General features: G+C 38.9%; 1 protein-coding gene across 6 annotated transcripts in view; it reads right to left on the reverse strand.

Annotated features, from left to right (window-relative positions):
- ABCC9 (ATP binding cassette subfamily C member 9) overlaps positions 1-26041 on the reverse strand; it is a 157874-nt gene that overhangs the window by 103862 nt on the left and 27971 nt on the right. For all 6 annotated transcript variants that reach the window (XM_027541510.1, XM_027541508.1, XM_027541509.1 and 3 more), the window contains 7 exons: positions 25692-25844; positions 25043-25198; positions 24340-24474; positions 20526-20688; positions 14511-14551; positions 13453-13595; positions 1459-1567 (listed from right to left, as the gene is read on the reverse strand). In XM_027541510.1, the coding sequence (XP_027397311.1) occupies positions 1459-1567; positions 13453-13595; positions 14511-14551; positions 20526-20688; positions 24340-24474; positions 25043-25198; positions 25692-25844 (900 nt within the window). The remainder of the gene's footprint in view (positions 1-1458; positions 1568-13452; positions 13596-14510; positions 14552-20525; positions 20689-24339; positions 24475-25042; positions 25199-25691; positions 25845-26041) is intronic.

Here is a 26041-nt window from a genome sequence, read left to right on the forward strand (position 1 = left end):
TCAGCCATAGTGCCCCTCTGTTCTTTGAACACACCAAATTAGTTCCCACTTCAGTGTCACAGCAGCTGCTAGTTCTCCCCGAGAAATCATCTGGCCCCTTTCTAGGCCTCTGCAGAAGAGGTACCGACAGGTTTCAGCTCCAATGACAGCTCTTCAGAGGGACCTTCTGGAGAATGACTACCCTGCTCTGAGGACACCAGTCGCTCTCTAACACCTTCTTTAATTTTCTTCCGACAGGGAAATGATCTCATCTTTTTACTTTTTATCATCTGACTCCTGCCTCAAGAAAGCAAACTCTGTGACAAGAAAGATCCTGCCTGCCTTGCTCAGAGCTACATCGACAGGTCTTGACACAATGCACAGGGCAGTTTCTAAGTCTGGAAACACAAGCTAATATATAATACTTATAACATTTCATGTAAAATATGAAAAATAATATCAACTGTTTCCAGGCTTTACAGAGATATGAGTAAATATTTCTGAAATGGATGAACTAACTGGTTCAGGAGTCACAAGACTTGGGTTTTAATTCTGACTATTGTTGTTTAGTCACTAAGTCATGTCCAACTCTTTTGCAACTCCATGGACTGCAGCACATCAGGCTCCTCTGCGCATGGAATTTCCTAGGCAAGAATATCAGAGTGGGTTGCCATTTCCTTCTCCGGGGGATCAGCCTGACCTAGGGATCGAACCCACATCTCCTGCATTGCAGGTGGATTCTTTACCACTGAGCCACCCGGGAAGACCCAGTTCTGGCTCTGTCACTCACCAATCTTATGACTCTAAAACAACATGCAAATAAAACTATTCATCTAGAAAATAATACAGGTAATGTAATGTAATATATTAAATGAATCAAAAGACATAAGGCATCAAAAAGCAAGTTTTAAACTAAAAAGTATAATACAGTTAAAGGTATTATAAGAATATGATACATGAGTTTTATTTTGTATTATTTTTATATAAAGCTTGGGGTAGACAACCTCTCTGTTTCCTTTTGAATTAAACATGAGCTGTCCTTCTTGGGATAACCTTTTGATAATTTATAAAGATAAGCCTTATACATTTCTTTATTGATTCTAAACCTATAAGTTTGTTGCAGAAGCAGGTAGTAATTTTTCTTCACGTGTGTGCTCACTCAGTCATGTCTGACTCTTTGCCACCCCCCGGACTGTAGTCCACCAGGCTTTTCTGTCCATGGGATTACCCAGGCAAGAATACCGGAGTGGGTTGCCATGCCCTCCTCCAGGGAATCTTCCCAATCCTGGGATTGCACCCACGTCTCAAGTGTCCTGCACTGGCAGGTGGGTTCTTTACCACAGTGCCACCTGGGAAGCCCCTTTTCTTCATATAGGTTACAAGTAAAGCTGACAATTTCTTCTAATTGCACGCATTTTAAATTATCCATCCTCAGGATGGTCCCTTATTCACAGCTCCCGTAACAAGCAAAACACTTACGACTCCAGTGTGCTTCTTACAGGATTCAAATGGAAGAGACCCTTCACCAGTTCGCCAGCTGTCCTCACCAATCTCATCACTCAGGAGAAATTCATTCAGCTTCTGAACACTGCAAAAGGCAAACAAGCACAGGATAAGGGTTAAAAATAAAACCACCACCCAAGAACTTCTACCTAAGTAAACAAACTTTTCCCCCAACCATTTCCATGGTAAGCAAGTCAGCTCTAAGAATCATTTTTCAAGACCAACTGGGAATTCAGCAAGGGAATGCCAGGGACTGATGGCCTCGTGGGACTTGAGCCTTTCAGTGCTTAAAATGGAAGAATCTTAGAAAAACGAGAAACTAAATTCAACCAAATCACTCTTGCACTGTTTTTTGTGTTTTTTTTTGCAACTGTATTTCTTGTTAAAGACAACAGAATTGCAGAGGAACTTGAAACAAGGTGGTTAAAACTAATAATACTACTAACTAAGGAAGTATCATTTTTCTAATTTTAAAAGTGAGGAGGAAAAAAGGTACAGAGAAGTAAGTAAAAGCATGTAGCATATAACACAGAGATCAAGGGTCCTCACCCACTATACAACCTTGCATAAGCATTATTTATATGTTGCCCATATTCCAACAACCTGCATAGAGAGGGCCCTCTCCTCAAAATGTCGGCCAAGATCAGTGGTATCAACATCATCTGGGAGCTTCCTCAAAACAGAGAATCTCAGGCCCCCACCCCCCAAGACCTCCTGAAGCAAAATTTGTATTTTAATTGGATCCAGAGATGCTTCATAAGCATGATACAGTTTAAGAAGCCCTGCTCTAGAAGAGGAGTTCACAAACATCCTTTCCTGTGTTCTCCAAAGCCTGGACACAAGACCCCTTGCCCCAGTGACCCCACCCACTCTAAAACCTGCAACACAGCATCAGAGTAAAAAGAAAGAATCAAAGAAAACAATAACATAACTTGAAAACACCCCTCCATCAATAACATGATATACTAAAGAAAAGTCGGTGAACTTGAAAGACGAGAAATGCTCCTTTTAACACACTAGGATGCTAATAGACAAACTGGCTTGGTACAGGCAGCATCACCTATAGAGGAAAAACTGCCATTGGTAGGAAACTAGAAAATATATACTTGAAACGAAAGATTTCTTTTTTATTTTTCATTGAGCTGGTAGTCAAGTGCCCCCAGGTAGGTCTCAGTAGTTTGTTTTTGTGACAGACTAATAAAATGAAGAAAAGTATCTGTATGTATAACTGAATTACTTTGCTGTACAGCAGTTATTAACAAAGGGAGATGCCCTGGTGGCTCAGATGATAAAGAATCTGCCTGCAATGCAGGAGACACAAGAGACAATACAAAATTTAAAAAGATAATATAATACAAAATTTAAAAAGACAGATAATAAAAAAGAGAAGAAAAGTAAATTTAATTCAGTTTGTTGCCCGTGAACTTTAAGCCCTATAGCCTTGTATTCCACAGAAACTGCTTACTTTCTTCTGAAACATGAAGGTAAATAAAACCCACTGGGGCAGTCTATCTATTAACTTCTAAATTTCATTTACATAAAACAAATCATTAAAAAAAATTTTTTTTTTTTTAACTGAAGTAGGGGCTTCCCTGGTAACTCAGCTGGTAAAGAATCTGCTTGCAATGCAGGAGACCTTAGTTCAATTCCTGGTTTGGGAAGATCCCCTGGAGAAGGGATAGGCTACCCACTCCAGTATTCTTGGGCTTCCCTGGTGGCTCAGACAGTAAAGAATCCGTCTGCAATGTGGGAGACCTGGATTTGATCCCTGGGTCAGGAAGATCCCCTGAAGAAGGAAACGGCAACCCACTCCCGTATTCTTGCCTGGGAAATCCCAGGACAGAGGAGCCTGGCAGGCTACAGTCCATGGGATTGCAAAGAGTTGGACACAACTTAGCAACTAAACAACGGCAAGAACAATAGTTGATATACAATATTGTGTCAGTGTCAGGTGTACAGCACAGGAATCGAGATATATATATCTGAATATATATATATATACACGTATACTTCTTTTTAGATTCTTTTCCCTTGTAGTTTATTACAAAATATTATGTATAGTTCCCTGTGCTATACAGTAGGTCCTTATTAGTTATCTATTTTATATATATCAGTAGTAGTATGTATATGATAATTTCATATGAGAAATAATTTTTAATTGAAGCTTAATTGATACAATATTATATAAGTAATAGGTGTACAGTAAAGCGGCTCACAGTTTTTAAAGGTTATACTCCATTTATAGTTACAAAACACTGGCTATACTACCTGTGTTATACAATGTATCTTTTGTAGCTTATTTTAGGCATAAGAGTTTGGACCTCTTAATGCCCTATGCCTTTGTAGTCCCTCCCTCCTTCCCTTTCCCCAATGGTAATTACAATACTATAGAGAGCCACTAGTTCTCTATATATCTGTGAACCTCTTTTTTTTTTTTATATTCATGAGTTTGTTGTATTGGGTTGTCCAAAACATTTGTTCAGGCTTTTCCAGAACATCTTGAGGAAAAACCTGAACTAATGTTTTGGCCAACCCAATATTTTTTAGATTTCACTAAAAAGAAATGTTTAAGGAAAGCTTTGACTGAATAATATTCCATTGTATGTATATGCTATATTTAGTTTATTCATCTGTTGATGGACATTTGGGTTGTTTCACTTTTTGGCTATTGTGATTAATGCTGCTATGAAGATGAGTGTACAGACATCTATTCAAGTCCCTGCTTTCAATTCTTTTGGGTATACACCCAAAAGTGGAATTGCTAGATCATATGGTAATTCTATGTTTAATTTTTTGAGCATCTGCCATACTTTTTTTCCATGGTTCTGGAATTCCTGACTCAAATATATTTGAATTATGACAACATGGATAATAAACCTTGAAAATATTATGCTAAATAAGATAAGCCAGGCACACACACAAAAAAACAAAAATTACTTAATTCCACTTCTATGAGGTAGCTAGAATATACGGATTCAGAGAGACAGAAAGTCAGTGGTGGTCACCAGGGCCTGGGAAGAGAGGCACAAGGGGAGTTACTGTTTAGTGATTATAGAGTTTCAATCTGAGAAAATGAAAAAGTTCTGGAGATGGACTGTGGTAATGTTTACATGACATACTGAAAGCCACTGAACTGTACACTTAAAGTGGTTTAAATGATAAACTGTATGTTGTATATATATTACTGATATTTTAAAAATAATTTCAGAACCAAAAAAAAAAAACCAAAAAAAGAGAGTTTTGGGTTCTGCACTCTCTTTAAGTCTTTGACAGCAAAGCCTGATCACACAGACTTGAAAGACGGCGTAGAAATGCCTTATGAAATGACGTTCCTTTCTTTACTTTTGTAGACTTTGTCATTCTGTTCTAATGTCTTGAAGAGATTGGATTTTAAGGAGTACAGCTTTATCAATCAAAGGAATACCTTTTAAACAACTTCACACTATGTCTGTGTATACAAAGTACACGGCCGGGTTCATGTGTCTTTGTAACTCTAAGTCCAGTAGCCCCTGGCACACATTACTCCATGAATGCTTGTTGAATCAGTCAAAGAAGGTACAAACCAATGATTCAGACATTCAAGTAAGCTCAGTTGACTCAATTTTCCATTTCTAGCACACATGCAAATCTTACTGAAGTTTTTATGAAATTAACGAGCCCCATTCTGGCTGAAGGTCTTCGCAGGTGGTTCAGTGGTAGAGTCTGCCTCCAATGCAGGAGACATGGGTTGGATCTCTGGATTGGGAAGATCCCCTGGAGAAGGAAATGACAATCCACTCCAGTATTCTCACCTGGGAAATCCCATGGACAGAAGAACCTGGCAGGCTACGGTCCACGGGGTCGTGAAAGAGTGTGACTGGAGCATGGGTAGAACTTTCTTTCCTTTTCATAAGATCCCACTTTGGATCTCCAATTAGTGAACCTCAGAGGACCCAATACTAGCACTTTTCTGAACCTCCCCCTCCATTTCCCCTCCCTTGTCCCCATTATTCCAGGCTCTCTGGCTAAGGGTCCCCTGAACTGCTGTTTTGTTTGTTTTGTTACTATCTCTCCCACTAGACTGTGAAGTCTTTAAAACAAGATTTTCATCTTCAGAATCTAGCCCAGTGCCAAAAATATAACATAGCAATTCCTCAAGAAATGTCTGCTGACCGAATAAATAGGTAATACAAAAAGCATTTCCTGTTCATACGAGGAGGGCCTTTTAGAACTCACAAAGGCAAAACAATTATGGAAAATGCATGAATCCTGACCAAGGGTGAAGTAACTGCCACCATGCTGCCAGGGTCATATTTTTACAATGCAAATCTGTTCAAACAGTCCTCGCCTTAAAATAACAAATGGCCACCCTGCACTTTTCAGCATCACTGGCATCCTCTATCTGCTCACTGGGATTTTACTCTCCAGCTTTATCCCCTATTGCTTGCCACATCAGGACCTTTCTCCCACTACATGCAATTAAGTTTAGTCCCTAGAAGGTACTGACTAGACTGTCTCCCTTCCTTCTCGATAAGCTTCAGTGAGCCTTATATACGGCCCATGCATTCTGAGCAGTGCTCTATCACAGCATTACGCACCATGGTAAACTAGCTTCCCTGCCCAGTTTCTCCAGCTAGACTGTGGACTCTTGTGGATCTCACTCCATCTTTCATCACTGCCATCCCCAGTGTTTAGCAAGATACCTAAACCACTTAATAATTGAATGTGGACCCACGGAAAGACACTTCTCTGAAGCATAGAATGGAATTTAGTAAAATAGTGGCACATTAGTAAAATGGAGATTTGTTCAATATTTAATATATTTAGGCAATGTGCTGGACATTTTTCATGTATCATCTCATTTAATTCCCCCAACTTCCATAAGCAGGAGGCCTTACGATGCTCATCTGATAAGCGAGGAAACTGACCCATAGAGGCACCAAATAACATGCCTGTAGTTGAACAGTAACAGTGCTTGTGGTTGAACAGTTGCTATGCAGGTATTGCAAGCAGGTACATTTGATCCCGACCAACTTCCTGTCCTGCCTCCATCACCTTTCTTGTTCAGTGTTTTACTAATTTCTTATTTGACTAGGTAATTCATAAAAGTATTTAAGGTTTTAAAAAGAATTTTTTGATATGAATCATTTCTAAAGTCTTTATTGAATTTGCTACAATATTGCTTCTGTTGTTGATGCTCTGGTTCTTTGGCCACTTGGTATGTGGGATCTTAGCTCTTCAACCACAGATTTAATTTCCAACCGTTACACTGGAAGGTGAAGTCTTAACCACTGGACCACCAGGGAAGTCCCAGTATTTAAATTTATGTTCCCCATGGTATTTTTTCACTTTTCCAATTTGGGTGGTTAGATACAGTTTGAGTACCTTGGGCTTCCCAGGTGGCACTCCTGGTAAAGAATCCACCTGCCAATGCAAGAGACTCAAGAGATGTGGGTTCAATCCCCTGGAGGAGAAAATGGCAACCCACTCCAGTATTCTTGTCTGGGAAATCCCATGGACAGAGGATGGTGGATTACACAGTCTGTGAGGTCACAGAGTCAGACATGACTGAGCATATACATACACATGAGTATCTCGGACAGGTACTATGTTTTGGGGGAATAACTGATTTTTTTACTGGCAGTTACATGTTTTTCTTGTTGGAACCATGAAAGTTTTGTAAATGCAGACCAGGTCAACCTGTGAGCAGGCTCTGTGATAAATATCAGTAACAATTTATTTGATTGAAGGTAATCACAGTAGACTAGCCAAATATACTTTCCTCTGGGAGGTACATGAGAGAAAGGACAAAAAATTATCTTCCAACAAAGCAAGGGATTCGTTTTACACATTTTTTCCTTGGCAAATGACATCTTTGGACATAGATACTGCATTATACTTCAAATACCAGAAACCTAAACTCAAATTATTTATAAAGGATACAACATAGCAACTGACATTTTCCTCCAGAAAAGCAATTTACATTAACTATTTTCTTACAAAGAAACTAAAGAGGACAAGAAAGGCAAGCATCCAGAAAAAGACCACTCTTATTCAAGTATTTTAATATTTAAGAAATTAGTGACTTTCCTACTTTTTCTTCACTTCTTTCCTTCTGTTTTGCAAATGCAGGCTGGAACATATCATCGTAAAAGGTCAAAAGAACTCAAATGATGTAGAATGCTGGAGTTAAGAAGTGATAACCTGAATCTTTAATTGCCTCTTTCTTCCATTTTATTATGTAGGTATAAGGTCCCACCCACTGAGCACCACAAGCAATTGAATCTAACAAGCTAAACATTTTTAAAAGAAAGCATAGAATTTTCTCAAGGCAACACATTTCCCATGGCACAGAATTTCCCTATAGCAGAGAAGTTCAGACGTCTCCTCCATGCACATGTAGCACACGTTGGGGTATATGGTGCACCCCGTTCTAACCCACCAAATCTCAGAATGCATCTGAATGTAGCAAATAACTTCTACAGTCCTGAGAAGCAGTTTCAAAATCAGCTAACCAAAGTCTCCAATTATAAACAGGCTGCTTCAACTCGCTGTGCGCCAACTGGCATTCAAGACTGGTCATGGGATCCCAGGCGCAGAGGAAAATGCCGAGCCCAGTCCACACCGGGAAAAATGCTCATTTAGGTTCCAAGAACCAGCATACAGTGGGAAAAAGCACTGGCCTCTTCTGTTGACTGGTCATTTCCCTAGGACCCACAAATCAACCACTGAAATTCACTTTAGAGAAGCAAGCTTTTATAAGCTGATTTCATTTGGCCTATGGCTTGGGAAATCTGGAACTGAGCCCTGAAAACGGACTGGTCTTTATCAAACTGGCAAATGCCTGTTCCCTGGAACATACAGAAGAGAGAGTGCAATGCACAAATACACAGGGATTATGATCCACTCTCAGTTTCAGTAGGATGCACTACAGCAGGATTATATACTGTGGACTTGGGGAAACACACACCCCTAGATTAATTAGTTTTTTTTTCATAGTAACATAGTTAAAGTCCTTTCACTGCTCAGTAACCTCCTGATTTCAGAGGAGTGATCTATTATTAGTTATCAACTGTTTTCTATCTCCACTTGTAGCACAAAGTCAAATTCGATTAAGAAGGCAGCAATGAGAGGGGCAACTATTAAATGGAGAAAATGAAAATAAGAACCAAAATAGCAGACTCTGGCCATTTATCAGTTTTATTGTTTGAAGTGGCTTCTCTTCCAGGGCACTGCCTAATTTGGAAGTGGTGCTACAGAAATCAGTCAGTGATCCGTATGAGTGTTTCAGGAGGCAGAAAATGAGTAAAGAAAATGAGGGCAGATGAGTCCAGAGGGCCTGAGCTTTAAATGCTGAACAGCCCCAGAGTCTGTTCCTAATGACATATCTTACAGGATAGGATTGTAATGATCATGATATGAATCAGCATAACCAATCACAATTTGATTTATAATAAGATAAGGTGTGGCAGTATAGTGGTGAGCATAGCTGCATCCAAGCAGATGCATAGTTCAGTTCAGTCACTCAGTCATGTCTAACTCTTTGTGACCCCATGTGACCCCCTGCAGAACACCAGGCCTCCTCGCCCAATACCAACTTCTGGAGTTTACTCAAATTCATGTCAATCAAGTCGGTGATGCCATCCAACCATCTCATCCTCTGTCATCCCTTTCTCCTTTCTTCAATCTTTCCCAGCATCCAGATCTTTTCCAATGAGTCAGTTCTTCACATGAGGTGGCCAAAGTATTGGAGTTTCAGCTTCAGCATCAGTCCTTCCAATGAATATTCAGGACTGATTTCCTTTACAATGGACTGGTTGGATCTCCTTGCAGTCCAAGGGACTTCTCCAACACCACAGTTCAAAAGCATCAATTCTTCATTGCTTAGCTTTCTTTATAGTACAACTCTCACATCCATACATGACTACTGGAAAAACCATAGCCTTGACTAGACAGACCTTTGTTGGCACAGTAATGTCTCTGCTTTCTAATATGCTGTCTAGGTTGGTCATAACTTTTCTTTCAAGGAGCAAGTGTCTTTTAATTTCATGGGTGCAGTCACCATCTCCAGTGATTTTGGAGCCCCAAAAATAAAGTCTGTCACTGTTTCCACTGTTTTCCCACACATTTGCCATGAAGTGATGGGACCGGATGCCATGATCTTAGTTTTCTGGATGTTGAGCTTTAAGCCAACTTTTTCACTCTCCTCTTTCACTGTCATAAGAGGCTCTTTAGTTCTTTGCATTCTGCCATAGGGGTGGTGTCATCTGTGTATCTGAGGTTATTGATATTTCTCCCAGCAATCTTGATTCCAGCTTGTGCTTCCTCCAGCCCAGCATTTCTCATGATGTACTCTGCATATAAGTTAAATAAGCAGGGTGACAAATATACAGCTGTGATGTACTCCTTTCCCTATTTGGAACCAGTCTGTTGTTTCGTGTCCAGTTCTAACTGCTTCCCAACCTGCATACAGATTTCTCAAGGGCAGGTCAGGTGGTCTGGTATTCCCATCTCTTGAAGAATTTTCCACAGTTTATTGTGATCCACACAGTCAAAGGCTTTGGCATCGTCAATAAAGCAGAAATAGATGCTTTTCTGGAACTCTCTTGCTTTTTTAATGATCCAGTGGATGTTGGCAATTTGATCTCTGGCTCCTCTGCCTTTTCTAAAACCAGCTTGAACATCTGGAAGTTCATGATTCACGTACTTTCGAAGCCTGACTTGGAGAATTTTGAGCATTACTTTGCTAGTGTGTGAGATGAGTGCAATTGTGCAGTAGTTTGAGCATTCTTTGGCATTGCCTTTCTTTGGGATTGGAATGAAAACTGACCTTTTCCAGTCCTGTGGCCACTGCTGAGTTTTCCAAATGTGCTGGCACATTGAGTGCAGCACTTTCACAGCATCATCTTTTAGGATTTGAAATAGCTCAACTGGAATTCCATCACCTCCACTTGCTTTGTTTGTAGTGGTGCTTCCTAAGGCCCACTTGACTTTGCATTCCAGATATCTGGCTCTAGGTGAGTGATCATACCATCGTGTTTATCTGAGTTGTGAAGATCTTTTTTGTATAGTTCTGTGTATTCTTGCCAGCTCTTCTTAATATCTTCTGCTTCTGTTACATCCATACCATTTCTGTCCTTTATTGTGCCCATCTTTGCATGAAATATTCCCTTGGTATCTCTAATTTTGTTGAAAAGAACTCTGGTCTTTCCCATTCTATTGTTTTCCTCCATTTCTTTGCACTGATCACTGAAGAAGGCTTTCTTATCTCTCCTTGCTATTCTTTGGAACTCTGCATTCAAATGGGTGTATCTTTCCTTTCTCCCTTGCTTTTTGCTTCTCTTCTTTTCTAAGCTATTTGTAAGGCCTCCTTCTGATCTTTTCATTGGGGATGGTCTTGATCTCTGCCTCCTGTACAATGTCACAAACCTCCATCCATAGTTTCATCAGGCACTCTATCAGATCTAATCCCTTGACTCTATTTCTCACTTCCATTGTATAATCATAAGGGATTTGATTTAGGTCATACCTGAATGGTTTAGTGGTTTTCCCTACTTTCTTCAATTTAAGTCTGGATTTGGCAATAAAGAGTTCATGATTTGAGCCACAGTCAGCTCCTGGTCTTGTTTTTGCTAACTATATAGAGCTTCTCCATCTTTGGCTACAAAGAATATAATCAATCTGATTTTGGTGTTGACCATCTGGTGATGTCCATGTGTAGAGTCTTCTCTTGTGTTGTTGGAAGAGGGTATTTGCTATGACCAGTGCATTCTCTTGGCAAGACTTTGTTAGCCTTTGCCCTGCTTCATTCTTTACTCCAAGGCCAAATTTGCCTATTACTCCAGGTGTTTCTTGACTTCCTACTTTTGAATTCCAGTCCCCTATAATGAAAAGGACATCTTTTTTGGGTGTTAGTTCTAGAATGTCTTGTAGGTCTTCATAGAACAGTTCAACTTCAGCTTCTTCAGCATTACTTGTTGGGGCATAGACTTGGATTACTGTGATATTGAATGGCTTGCCTTGGAAACAAACAGAGAACATTCTGTCTTTTTTGAGATTGCCTCCAAGAACTGCATTTTGGACCCTTTTGTTGACTATGATGGATACTCCATTTCTTCTAAGGGATTCTTGCCCACAGTAGTAGAAATAATGGTCATCTTAGTTAAATTCACCCATCTACCCAAGCAGTTGACCTGGGTTCATTTCCTGGACAATGCAGTGAGCTAACCTTTGGGGCTTCCTAGTGGCTCAGATGGTAAAAGATTCTGTCTGCAGTACAGGAGACCTGGGTTCAATCTCTGGGTCAAGAAGATTCCCTGGAGAAGGGAATGGCTATCTACTCCAGTATTCTTACCTGGAGAATTCCATGAACAGTATGGACAGAGGAGTCTGGCAGGCTACAGTCCATGGGGTCACAAAGAGTCGGACATGGCTGAGCAACTAACACAAGTTACACACATCATAATGACATTTTGTGTTAAGTCATTAAGTCACTATATACTATTGCCTAAAACTGGAGCTTCTGTTATTTTGAATATTAAATACCAGTTTTCTCAATAATACATAAACATTGGGAAAGTTACCTCATTTTTAAAGGTCTTATGATAGATGCTCCATATTACTAGCAATGGCAACACTACACTTAGTATAGTTAAGGCTTCAATTTTCCAGTTTTCTTTCTGTATTGCAACATCTTGGTTTTTTTTTTTTCCAAAGGCCAGATATAAATATGATAAATACTGTTTATGAAACATGCTGAGGTTTTATAAGGTTTATAAAACTTCATAGCAAAAAGCAAAATACTATCTTAAGAATGCCTATCAAATATAGTAGACTAAAGCACACACGGTGCAGTATAATAGTTTTCTAACACATGTATTATATAACACAAGTCAGAATGGTGGGAAATGATTGCTATCAGATCACATCTTTTTATAGCTGTGTACTATGGGACACTGTGAGTCGAAGGTGAGGTCCACACTGATTAGAAACACTATAAAAATATACTTAAAGTGAACAAAACACTGCACTCAGTTCTGCAAAGTCTTCCCATTTGCAGAGACTGTGAGTCTGGAATTTTATTTATTTTTTCTTTGCCAAACTAAACTAAAATAAAACAGAAAATATGTGTTGATGTGAACATTATCACTGTTGGTAAAAATATAAATTGGCCCAGCTTTTCTGGAAAACATTATGGCTATACTCATTAAAAAAATCTTAAAAACCTGTTACACTTTTTGACCTATATCTCCTGTAAGGGAAAACCACATGGCCATACTCATTAAGGGCCTTAAGAAGATGCACACTTATCAGAATGAGTGTTGACACTTCTAGAAATCTGACTTTAAAAAATAATCAGAGGAAAGTTTGAAGATAAAGAGATGCTTCTCTCAGACATTATTTATGTTAGGGTGAAAACAGAAATATTCTAAATGTCCAATAAAGTGGTAACCGTTAAGTAAATTCAAATACTTCCAAACAATGGAATATCATGTAGCCAGTAAATATCATGCCTATGGTCTTAATGAGGGAGAAAATAACCAAAAAATTCAAAAATTTTTTATTTTAGAATAATTATTTTTACATGAAATAAGGGACTGAAAGGTCTCATAGCAAAGTTTTAACAAGTTATCTCTGATACCAAGTGATCTCTGGGCAGTGATTAAGATGTTCTTTTTATACATTTTCTAACTTACTATCATGAGCATGTGGGTTTCCAAGGTGTTGCTAGTGGTAAAGAACCTGCCTACTAATGCAGGAGACGTAAGAGATGCAGGTTCAATCCCTGGGTCGGGAAGATTCCCTGGAGGAAGGCATGGCAACCCACTTCAGTATTCTTGCCCAGAGAATCCTGTGGTCAAAGGAGCCTACCGGGCTACAGTCTGTGGGGTCGCAAAGAGTTGGATACAACAGAAGTGCCTAAACCAGTGCCAACAGGAGCAAGTAGTATTTCTGTAATCAAGCAAAAAACCCGGACATTCCAGTACATACCTGACGATGGCTTTGACTGCAAACCTGACCACGGTGGAGAGCAGGAAGAGAGGGGTGACCAGGATGTGGAAGAGTGAGAGCGAAGCAAAGGCCTCTGCAGGTTGGAGGTTGTTCCCGCTGGCATATGCGTGGGTCACAAACGTCTGTGCAAAGAAAGGGTGTTAGGGAAAGCTGGAGAAGGTTTCACAAATACTTACATTAAATTTTGCAAACCGAACACCTTCTTCTATGCCAGAATGCCCACTGCAACTCTGAAAAATACTATTACTTCAACCAAATTACTCCCTAAGAAGAACAACACGTGAGTACTTAAGTACTAAAATACTAGAGTACTTAATGGTCTACATTAGTTCTAGCAGTAAACTTGTGAAAAGGGCCAGATTCTAAAGATCAGAAAACTGACTTCTGTCAAATTACTGAAAAGGGGGAATAACTATGAGAGAATCCAGAATTCTTAACACCTAGTCAGGCTCTTTGCAACCAGTACTAAATTTTTTGAGAAAGAAAAAAGAAAATTCCATAGTTTGGGGGTCCCTATTGTGGCTCTTTCCTAAAATCGCCAACACTGGTATCCAAGGCAAACTTACATTTCTAAATGTAATACCAGTTCCTGGGTTTGTCCTTTTCTTTTGAAATGTAATCATTTAACATTTTGGGGTTGTTGATCTAGTACTATCCTGTTGTAAGAATGTCCAGGAACCAGGTCATGGATGTTAGAACAGTAAGTTCTCAGCCTCTGTTAATTTTGCTCCCTGGGCACATTTGGCAGTATCTGGGGATATTTTTGATGGTACTAATGGCATTTAATAAGTGGAAGCCAGAGATGCTGCTCGACATCCTAATGCAGAGCACACAAAGAATTAATTATTGGGCCCAAAGTTCCATAGTGCCATGGTTGAGAAACCCCAGATTAGAACCATCACAGTGGAGACAGCAAAGAGAAAACCGGAGACAGCAAAAAGGCAGTAATACATGTTACCACCCACACATGCTTATTGCTAAGTCATTTCTAAACACTGATTTGGTTCCATTTCTAAAGGTAAGAAAACATGACTTACAGCAAGAACAGCTGCTATGGGAATTGCCGCATTCATGAAAACTGTGGAAAGAAAGCAAAGACATTAGTGTCACTGAACTGTGAAATATCTTCAGGAACTTTAATTATTTATTATTATTTTAACTTTCCTTGAAGACATCAAGGACTGAGTGCATTAAATAACATTTTGTCTTTGAGTCCACAAACATTTCCCAGTTGGTATTTCTTGGTTCACAGTTGTGAACTCCCACACATGAGTCTTAACCAGAAAATGTTCTAGTTTATTGAAAAATTATTTTTGAGCATCGATTTCTTTTTTTGGCTGAGCCACACAGCAAGCTGGATCTTAGTTCCCCAGCAAGGAACCCCCTGCCCTGGAATTCACTGGAAGTGTGGAGTCTTAAGCACTGGACCACCAGGGAAGTCCCCCCAAATTATATTTTTATGAAATGTTACAAAGAGCAAAGTTTAAATAAAATAATCCTTTAATGACTTAAGTGATTAGAACTTAACAAATACACATTCTTCAGAGGATTTACAATCTACATTTTTTCCCCACTAAACTAACTTAAAAATATGAAAACTGGGATATAACACAGATAAAGGGGGCTTCCCTGGTGGCTCAGATGGTGAAGAATCCGCCTGCAATGCAGGAGACCTGGGTTTGATCCCTGAGTCAGGAAGATGCCTTGAAGAAGGGAATGGCAATCCACTCCAGTATTCTTGTCTGGAGAATTCCATGGACAGAGGAGCAAAGACATAACTGAGCGGTTAACACTTTCATTTTCACACACGGACAAAAAGTAAGAATTTGACATTATGTGAAAAATCTCCTTCCCGAAGTGATATTAATTTTCACCTAGAGACCTTTTGTTTGATAAAATAACTCCATATCCTGGGCCCTCTGCTTGTTTGGTAAACACGATACACAGAACCGAAATAAGAAAAACTCAGATTTAGGCTAAAATACTTGCATTTGGAAGTAATAGGGGAAAAAAAATCAAAAGCCAAGTTGATGATTTGTAGTTATTTTGTCATAAAACATAGAGTTTTAGGGACAGAGGACCAAAAAGCAACTGCATTGTTGGTAATAGAGCCAGGCAACGGCAGAGTAAGAACTAGAATCTAATTTTCTCAACACTCAGAAGAGTCCATCTATACAGAGTAAAGTCAGAAAAAGAAAAACAAATATAGTATATGAATGCACATATATGGAATCTAGAAAAATGGTATAGAAGACTTAATTTGCAAACCAGAAAAAGACACAGACATAAAGAACAAATGTATACATACCAAGGGGGAAAGGTGTGGGGTGGGAGGAACTGGGAAATTGGGATTGATACATGTACACTACTGATATATGTATAAAATAGATAATTAACAAGAACCTACGGTATAGCACAGGGGACTCAAGTACCTTGGTGTCCTAAACAGGAGGGAAATTCAAAAAGGAGGGGATTATACGTATGTATACATGGCTGAGTCATTGTTTGCTGTGCAGCAGAAACTAACACAACACTGTAAAGCAACTACCCTCCAACAAAAATTAATTAATAAAAAAGAGAATCCATCCAAAGTCACCACCAGCTCTCACGATCTGCTTTCATGAACTGTCCTTACCATCATGTACAGACTTAGCCTGTGCTTTTAAAGGTCCAGAAGAGGCTTAGCTACCAAATCTGAATTCTTGTACGGTACCAGCAATCCAAACACAGCTCTGAGAGTCGTAATATTACAGATGAAGAGCCGTGTTTCCATCATCTTTTTCAGGCTAGTGTTACCTTATTTTTTTCTAAGTGTATTTCTTTCTTTTCCTCCATATCATTATTTATAACTCATTCTGCTGCTGCTGTTGCTGCTAAGTCACTTCAGTCGTGTCCGATTCTGTGCGACGCCATAGACGGCAGCCCACCAGGCTCCTCCATCCCTGGGATTCTCCAGGCAAGAACACTGGAGTGGGTTGCCATTTCCTTCTCCAATGCAAGCATGCATGCTAAGTCACTTCAGTCGTGTCCGACTCTGTGTGACCCCGTGGACAGCAGCCCACCAGGCTCCTCCATCCCTGGGATTTTCCAGGCAGGAATACTGGAGTGGGTTGCCATTTCCTTCTCCAATGCAAGCATGCATGCTAAGTCACTTCAGTCGTGTCCGACTCTGTGTGACCCCGTGGACAGCAGCCCACCAGGCTCCTCCATCCCTGGGATTCTCCAGGCAAGAATACTGAGGTAGGTTGCCATTTCCTTCTCCAATAACTCATTCTAAATATCTTTAAATAAGTAATTTCTTGATAAGGGAGAGCGAGAACAGCTGCTATTTTATTAAAAACTACTTATCTGGCACTCTGCACCCAATGCAGGAAGTGGGACCATGTCTACCTCAGCATAAAGATGAGAATGAGACACACGAGATCACAGCTGGGCTTCTCAGACCGTGCTCACCACCACTTCACTCTGCCACTACCCAGCAACTCACATTACTCACATATGATAGGACCACCTTCACGTGCATTCTCCTATTTAATGATTACAACCCCAGTGCAATAAAGAAAACAGCAAGGATGAGTAACAGGCAAGATTCTAAACTAGGAGATGACACAGCTTGGATTAAAACCCACACTTTTCTGGTCAAAAGCTTCATGTTCTTCCCACTTCTTCATGTAAAACTCTATCAAAGTGAAGAGAGAAAAAATAAAAGTTGTTCATTCTTTTTTTTGCCAATAAATTAAATCCATAAACAGCACTTATCCATTTGGAAGTGGAGATTAGGAAATGATTCAACAGAATTTCTTTTGCCCCCAGATATCATCTCCAGTGGCAAGAACACTGATTCATAGAGATGGATCTTCTGTTCTATTGGCATTTGTCCCGTTTAACTTTGTTTTTCAATATTTCCCGATACCATGGATTGAGGATTTTTATGTACATTATCTTACTTAATTCCCCCAGGCATGCTTAATACAGCCCAACTTCCTGATGAGGAAACCGAGATGCCACCAAATGCTGACCAAGGTTGCAGAGTGGACAAGGGACTGAGGCAGGATTTCATTTCAGGTCAGCCTGCACTCCAAGACCCAACAAAAACCACTATGTTGTATGGCTGACTTTTTTATTTCATTTTTTTTATGGTTTTCTGCAAATACCATTTACAAGATATTTTTAATAGTTACAGAACCGTGCCACATTCACTGTTTCATTTGATTCTCACACTATACCTGTGAGAAGGTATCCTCTCTCTCCTTTTTTTTTAAAAAGATTTTTTGATGTGAACCATCTTTGAAGTATTTTACTGAATTTGTTAGAACACTGCTTCTGTTTTATGTTTTGGTTTTTTGGCTGTGAGGGATGTAGGATCTTAGCTCCCTGACCAGGGGTTGAACCTGCACCCTCTGCATTGGAAGGTGAAGTTTTAAAACACTGGACCACCAGGGAAGTCCTGAGAAAGGCATTATTTTTATTATACCAATTTTTAGAGGAGGAAACTGAGGGAGTGAGGTTACTGAACACTAGCCCACTTGCCAGGTGCTTTATACACAATGAGTACAAAGCGCTTGATGTACTGCCTGGAATACAGTCAACCAACAAGTCAATCAACATCTGCAGCATTCTTTAATCTATTATCATCTTTACCACAATCCACATGATAGAGATTTTTTATCATCCAATGTTAGGGATGAAAAAAATTGAGGCTTGGAGAACAGAAGTAGTGATTTGGTCAAAGTTGGTGATGGACAGGGAGGCCTGGCGTGCTGTGATTCATGGGGTTGCAAAGAGTAGGACACGACTGAGCGGCTGAACTGAACTGAACTGAATCTGCTATGACGTGGCAGAGGTGAGATTCACAACCAGTTGTATTCAGCTCACATAGTGGAAGCTCTTCACTACCACCAACACTCTAAGTAATCAAATCATTAAATCTGGACATGGTATAAGTGGAACTTCACATCATTGCATCAAGAATTCCTGCTGCGTATAATCATAAAAATGTGACTATGCTCTTTGACCTTCAAGATTTCTTTTTGTTTCTAGTATGGTCTCCTCTGTCCTCTCCTCCTTTGTCTCTGGCTTTCAAGAACTAACCCAAATCTTATATAACTGGGTTGAGTTAAACAATCCGCCTCTATTATTTAGGCGCTGGATGATTTGGGGAAATTCAAGTTATTTAAGCTCTAACCTCAATCTTCTAATTTGCAAAATGAAGTTAATAATGGAATCAAAATCACTGGGCTGCTGTGAGGACTAAATAGGATGAAATATGTAAAGTCACTTATGGCAAAATTGGCTGAGTATCTCAAAATGTTTTTGTTATTATTATCATAATTACTATTACTATCATCATCACCATTTCTGGCCACATCCATCTGCCCCATGAGAACTTTAGTATACTGCAGACAGAAATAGATTTTAGGAGCCAGCGACTTACAGTTCTATCATATAAGCAAGTAGATATCAATCATTTCATCTTCTAGCATTTTGACACTGTATGAGTCGTGGTGCAGAGCTGCAATATAAATCTCCTTCCCGCTTCCTTTCTAATGTATCCAGCATTAGGGCTAAAATAAATGAGCTATATAAACCAAACACTTTCCTTACATCCATTTCACAAAAAGAAGTGTTTATAATCTCTAAGGACTCAAGTAGTTCAGAATTCAAGAGGAAACCATCTATAAACCTCCAAACTTAAAGTTGTTGAAAATCTTGAGAACAATAGAAAGGAGCAAAACTGACATACAAACTAAATCAAACATTAGTGGGAGTAGTTTGGCTAAGTTCATAAGAATTCTACTAATATGAACTCATTCTTCTTACAAGTACTCAGTGTCACCCTTTGAGGAAAACAACAATATTTTTGAAACAATCATGTTTTTAAAATTAGAGTTGTGGAGAAAAAGCTTTGTATTTAAAAAGTCTTAAGCATGTACTGGAAAAAGAAGGTTTTATGTAAATGCAGTTTGGCTTTTTTCACCTGGAAATGCTGACTTTTTTCCTCTTCAGTTTCTAAAACTGGCATTTCAAGTACAATCTTCAAGGAAATATAATATCATAAGCTCCCCAAGAGACAGGGAAGACAACCGCAGATAATTTTTAAGGATTTTAGGGGATAAGATCAATAGTAATATAGTCAAATCAATTTATTTATTTATATTTTTACAATGGATATTTATAATTTACATTTTTTAAAAATTGGAGGATAATTGCTTTACAATACTGTGTTGGTTTCTGTCATATATCAACATGAATCATTCTTACGTATATGTATGTCCCCTCCCTCTTGAACCACCCCCTCACCTTCCACTTTCCTCTAGAGGAGTGACGATCTCACGCCTCTAGATTGTCACAGAGTACTGGATTTGAGCTCCTTGTGTCATACAGCAAATTTCCACTGCTACCTAAGTTTACGTATGGTAATGTATATGTTTCAATGCTATCCTCTCAATTCATTCCACCCTCTCCTTCCTCCTCCTGGGTCCACAAGTCTATTCTCCATAAGCAAATATTTACTGAAAACCCACTATGCATCCCAACTGCAACTGAAACGAGGGTTTCAAGGATCAGACCATCCCCAGTTTACAGATGAAGAAACCAAGGATTTCAGATGTCAAGTAACATGGCAAAGATATAAACTTGCAAGGAGTCAAATTCAGTTCTACTTGACTTTAAGCTCATCCTGACTTTGCTCTTTAATTTAAATTTAAATAGGAACTTCCCTGGCTGTCCAGTCTCTAAGACTTCACCTTTCAATGCAGAAGATGTGGGTTTGATCCCTGGTCTGGGAGCTAAAATCCCACATGTCTCACCGCCAAAAAATCAAAATGTAAAACAGAAGCCATACTGTAACAAATTCAAAAAGACTTTAAAAATGGTCCACATCAAAAAAAAAAAAATTAAATTTAAATAAACGTGTTTAGCTAGTGGCTACAGGACCTCAAAAATGGAGAAAATAAATGTACTTCCTCTGATGTCTACAATGTCTCAATGATCGTAAGTTACACCAAATAGACCACATGTTTTTGGTGGTCCTCAGAGCGATAGCAACTTACTGGAGAGTGATGTATAAAGAGCAAAAGTTTTGAGACTGGAGAGTTCTTTCATTCTTGTCTCTTCCACACTCTTGCAAAAGATGTGCTCCCAGGCGTACAGCTTTAGAAGTTTGATGCCTTTCAGTATTTCATTTGTTTTCTTCAGTCTCTCAGTGGAATAATCCTATAAAAGGAAGGAATAAAAAACAATGCAAGCTGCATCCAAGTGAATCAGAGAGGCAAGGCTATTACTGGATATGGATTGAGAAGAACTTGATTTCTGCCTGGCTTGGCCTCTAATGATGGCTGTGAGATTCCTAGGAGAAATAGTGAAACTCTCTGTGCTTCTGCCTCCAAAGTGAAAATAAAGAGTTGAATGAGACAGCCTCCAATTTCTTTCCACCTAAAAACTGTTCATGCTTCTGTTGCTTTGGTTTAAATAAAAGCAGTGTCTTAAGTTTCATACAATTTCCTTGAATGATGTCTGCAGAAAACACATACAGACATGTAAGGAGTTGATAAAGAGATTTCCAAGGGTGCCTTCTCATACCTAAATCATTTAATTCTCCCCTCAGCTCCATTACTCATGCTTAGGAGATGAGAAACAATGAATGTAAAAAAAGTTAGGTCACTACTGATTTGGGAATGTGAGTGTACACTGTTGCATGTATTCTCTGTGAGTCTTCATAAGACACTTAGTGAAACCAAGCCTATAATCTTTAACTTCAAGAGATTCTTACCTCCTTCTTCATAAGCTCTGTCACAGAGCCTAAATTAGATTTTGTTGTTATTGTGTTGTGTTAGTTGCTCAGTTGTATCCAATTCTTTGCAACCCCATGGACTGTAGCCCACCAGGCTCCTCTGTCCATGGGATTCTCCAAGCAAGACTACTGGAGTGGGTTGCCATTCCCTTTTCCAGGGGATCTTCCTGACACAGGGATCAAACCTGGTCTCACATATTGCTAATTAGATTTACTGATTGCTAACAACTTGGATTAACTGTAGAGACATGGCAGATACAAAAGCCTCTCTTCAGTCAACTCTATCAGCTTCCTCCAAATTCTATTAGATTTACTAGGAAAGTACAGTATCACCTGTGAACTCTTAAAAGGAGCTGCAGAGTGGCAAAAGATAGGAAGAAGCAAAAGCAGCGAATGATCTGCTTTTGTGAAGTACAGCTGAGTTTTAGTATTGCGTTATTACTGCCGTACAACAAACTGACTCAATTACATATATATATACACACACACATATTCATACATACACATTATTTTTTAAATGTTCTTTTCCATTATGGTTTATCATAGGATATTGAATACAGTTCCCTGTGCTATACAGGAGGACCTTGTATCTTATGCATTTTGTATATAAAACCTCATATCTGCTAACCCCAGGCTCCCACTCCATCCCTCTCCCAAGCCCTTCTCTTTGTGAACCACCTGTCCGTTCTCTATGTCCCTGATTCTGTTTCTGTTTCATAGATAGGTTCATTTGCGTCATATTTCAGATTCCACACATAAGTGTTGTCATATAATATTTGTCTTTCTTTTTGACTTACTTCATCTAGTATGATGATAATCTCGTCACATCCCTCTTGCTGCAAATGGCATTAGCAAATGATCTGATTTTCTTCACCTTTTTGTCTCTTGAGGCTCTTAACTGCCTACCCATGATTGCTGGTGAGTGAAGGACTATAGTACGAATGGCAAAATGAGAATCAGATGTTAGATTGTCATGTCCCCTCTTTGTGTCTCTCTTCCACACCTTTCTGTATTCCTGTCCTAGGGTAATGAGTAACCTCACCAGAAGCAGCAGAAAAAACAAGTGATAAAAACCATTTGCGTGACAAGGGACTTGCTTGTCAGGGTGGAAACACCAGTTTGGAAAACGGTCCACAGTGGCAGCATCTCTACATTTCATGCCTGATTTATAGACAAACTTGCTCATATTTAATCAAACTTTATTTCTAAACATGATGTCAATAATTTTATCATTTGCAAATATTTCTTTAATAGAATACAATTCTTGCTCAAATAAAATGATTTCACGGCAAACTGAAGCCAGAGTGTGTGTGTTTGTGTGTGTGTGTGTTCGGTTGTGTCCAACTCTTTGCGACCTCATGGACTGCAGCCCGCCAGGCTCCTATGTCCATGGAATTTTCCAGGCAAGAACACTGGAGTCGGTTGCCATTTCCTACTCCAGGGGATCTTCCTGACCCAGGGATCATCTTTTGCATCTCCTGCATTGGCAGGCAGATTCTTTACCACTGTGCCACCTGGGAAGCCCAACTGAAGCCAGAAAGGGTCAATAGCCAAGCTTTTTCTTACTTGCCAAGCTGACCATGAACATAGTCAGGCAGAGCAGCTGCTACTGAAACATTTCAGTGTAACTCCATAGCTCATCACGTGATCTGACTCAACCCTCAGAACATTTAATTTCAGAAGCACTAAATCCGACCCTTTATTCCTTGATCCATTTGTCCTATGTCAGTAATTGACACAAAGAACAAATATTAAAAGCAGCAAGGGAAAAACAACAAATAACACACAAGGGAATTCCCATAAGGATAACAGCTGATCTTTCAATAGAAACTCTTCAAGCCAGGAGGGAATGGCAAGACATACTTAAAATGATGAAAGAAAATAACCTACAGCCCAGATTATTGTATCCAGCAAGGATCTCATTCAAGTATGAAGGAGAAATCAAAAGCTTTTCAGACAAGCAAAAGCTGAGAGAATTCTGCACCACCAAACCAGCTCTCCAACAAATACTAAAGGATATTCTCTAGACAGGAAACACAAAAATGGTGTATAAACTCGAACCCAAAACAATAAAGTAAATGGCAACGGAATCATACTTATTAGTAATTACCTTAAACGTAAATGGGTTGAATGCCCCAACCAAAAGACAAAGACTGGCTGAATGGATACAAAAACAAGACCCCTACATATGTTGTCTACAAGAGACCCACCTCAAAACAGGGGACACATACAGACTGAAAGTGAAGGGCTGGAAAAAGATTTTCCATGCAAATTGGGACCAAAAGAAAGCAGGAGTCACAATACTCGTATCAGATAAATTAGACTTTAAAACAAAGGCTGTGAAAAGAGACAAAGAAGGTCACTACATAATGATCAAAGGATCAATCCAAGAAGAAGATATAACAATTATAAATATATATCCACCCAACATGGGAGCACCGCAGTATGTAAGACAAATCTTAACAAGTATGAAAGGAGAAATTAACAATAACACAATAATAGTGGGAGACTTTAATACCCCACTCACACTTATGGATAGATCAACTAAACAGAAAATTAACAAGGAAAAAAAAAAAAAACATGTATGTATCTATAAAGTTCACTAAAGCAAAGCACAGTAAAATGAGGTATGGCAATAAAAGGCATTAAATTTATCAAATAAAAAAAATAAATAAAGTGCTGAAAAATTAAAGCTGTCAAAAAAAAAAAGTAATTGACATCCAATATATATGTAATCAAATGCACAAGTAAGTGTATTCTCTAGTATATGCTAAGTGTAAGTGATCTACAAGAGCTAAAGCCTCATTATCACATCATGACTTGTAAAAACATCAGGCTTTGTGGTGGTATTTAGCGTTTAAGGTCATTAAATCTTAGATGTCAAATCCACTTTTAAAAACGGTTGTGCAACCCCTGGGCACATTCACTGCCCAAGAACGGAAAAGAAATATTGGTATTTCGTTTCAGTATAATGATTTCCAAAGAACCCTGAGTGGTATTAATTTCCTATATATTTAAAAATGAAACCACACTACTAGATTTTCCTAATAAGGTTTCCAAGAGATGTTACTTACAAGAGTGCTCTTCTGAGCTTCTGCCAACTTTGTAGCAATGAAGTATTGAATTGGCGCGAGGAGCACAATGACAGCAGCCCCAACCAAAGCGCTGGACCCAAGCAAGTTGTAGAGCAGGATCACTCCCATGATGATCTAGAGGAAAACATAAGCAAGGGGTGAAAGAACAGGCATGTGGGGACCACTGCACAAAAGGAAATATTGTTTAGTGAAATTGTAGTATTTCTTAATTATTAAGTTTAAAAATTTGAGCACGCTCTGGGAGACAGTGAAGGACAGGGGAGCCTGGCGTGCAGCCGTCCATGGGGTCACAGAGAGTTGGACACGACTTAGCAACTGAACAACCATTAAGTTTATTTGGAAGTCAACTCAGCTGTGACAGTAGGATTTCACGATGATTTATCTGGGGAAGGCTAAGGAGTAGGAATTTATTTTTAGCAACATGATGTGTACAATTGGTGTCGAACCAATTTACTACATGAAATTGCAGAGGGGCCCCAAGACGCTTTTGACCAGAAACAGTCATCAAACTTTTAAAAGGACACAAACTTTTTCTGGAAAACGTTGTCATCCACCATAAATCAGCATTCCATATTTTCTTGGAATTACGTTAGCTTTTCAAATGAAAAAGCGAACAAATTTAAAAACTGATAATTTCTTATTATTTCCTCAGCAAATGAGAATCTTACTCATATTGACCTACCTGAACAGGCATGGCCCATAGATTGGGACAGAGGAACAAGAACCACATGAGCTGATTGGTTTCAATGGCGACCAAGTTATTGATCTGACCCAGGGTCATCTCACCCATGGATAAATTAGATGTAGAAAGCCGAAGGATTTTATTATATATCATGGCCTGCAAAAAAGGGAAAAAAACATACTTGAAGCTCAAATTTTACAAATCAACACTATGCTTATTTATTTGCATTGAAAAAACTAAGATTTTTAAATTTCCTGGAAAAAAGGAGAAAACCCTATAATGCCATCCTAAGTCAGCTATTATTTTTATTTCAGCATTGTTACTTTTAGTCCTCAACTTTTTAAATACAAACTTATTTTTCCTGATGATATAATCTCAACATATATTCAAATTTAAACATAATCTCTGGAAAAAACAGTAACAGAAGTAAATAAATGCAAGATTTCAAAATATGTTAATATATTATTAGAAGCATTTTTAATTCAGTGGGCTTATTAATCAACTCTATGTTTTTTTTACTAAGTAGATCCTGAAAGTATTGATGTCATAATATCAAACTGAAAATGGAAGGAGAAAAACAAAACTGAATTCTCAACTATTCCTATCACTGAATGGTTTGTGGTCAGGATCCTTCAGAGCTTGTACGTACCAGCAAGGCTCCACGCAGGTTAATGCCAGTCTCAATGGTCACATAGTAGGAAGCCTGCAAAAATGTCCTTTGCAGAATAAGAGCCAAGAACAGAAGAACTGCTAGAACATAAGCATTTTCAAGAAATTCCTTTGATGAGAGGGTTTCTGAAGCCTTATCCCAAAATGAAAAAAAAAAAGATATAAATTAAAACTATTCATAAAAAAAAAACTATTCATATACCAGTATATAGTTTGCATTTATCAAATAATGCATGGTTGCTTAATATAAAAATTCAATGTCTTTATAATACAGCAGTAGAATGAGTCAGAGTAAGACGATTTGGCTTTTCCTCATAATGTCAACAGATA

The sequence above is a fragment of the Bos indicus x Bos taurus genome, chromosome 5, assembly GCF_003369695.1.
Source record: "Bos indicus x Bos taurus breed Angus x Brahman F1 hybrid chromosome 5, Bos_hybrid_MaternalHap_v2.0, whole genome shotgun sequence".
Taxonomy (NCBI): Eukaryota; Metazoa; Chordata; class Mammalia; order Artiodactyla; family Bovidae; genus Bos; species Bos indicus x Bos taurus.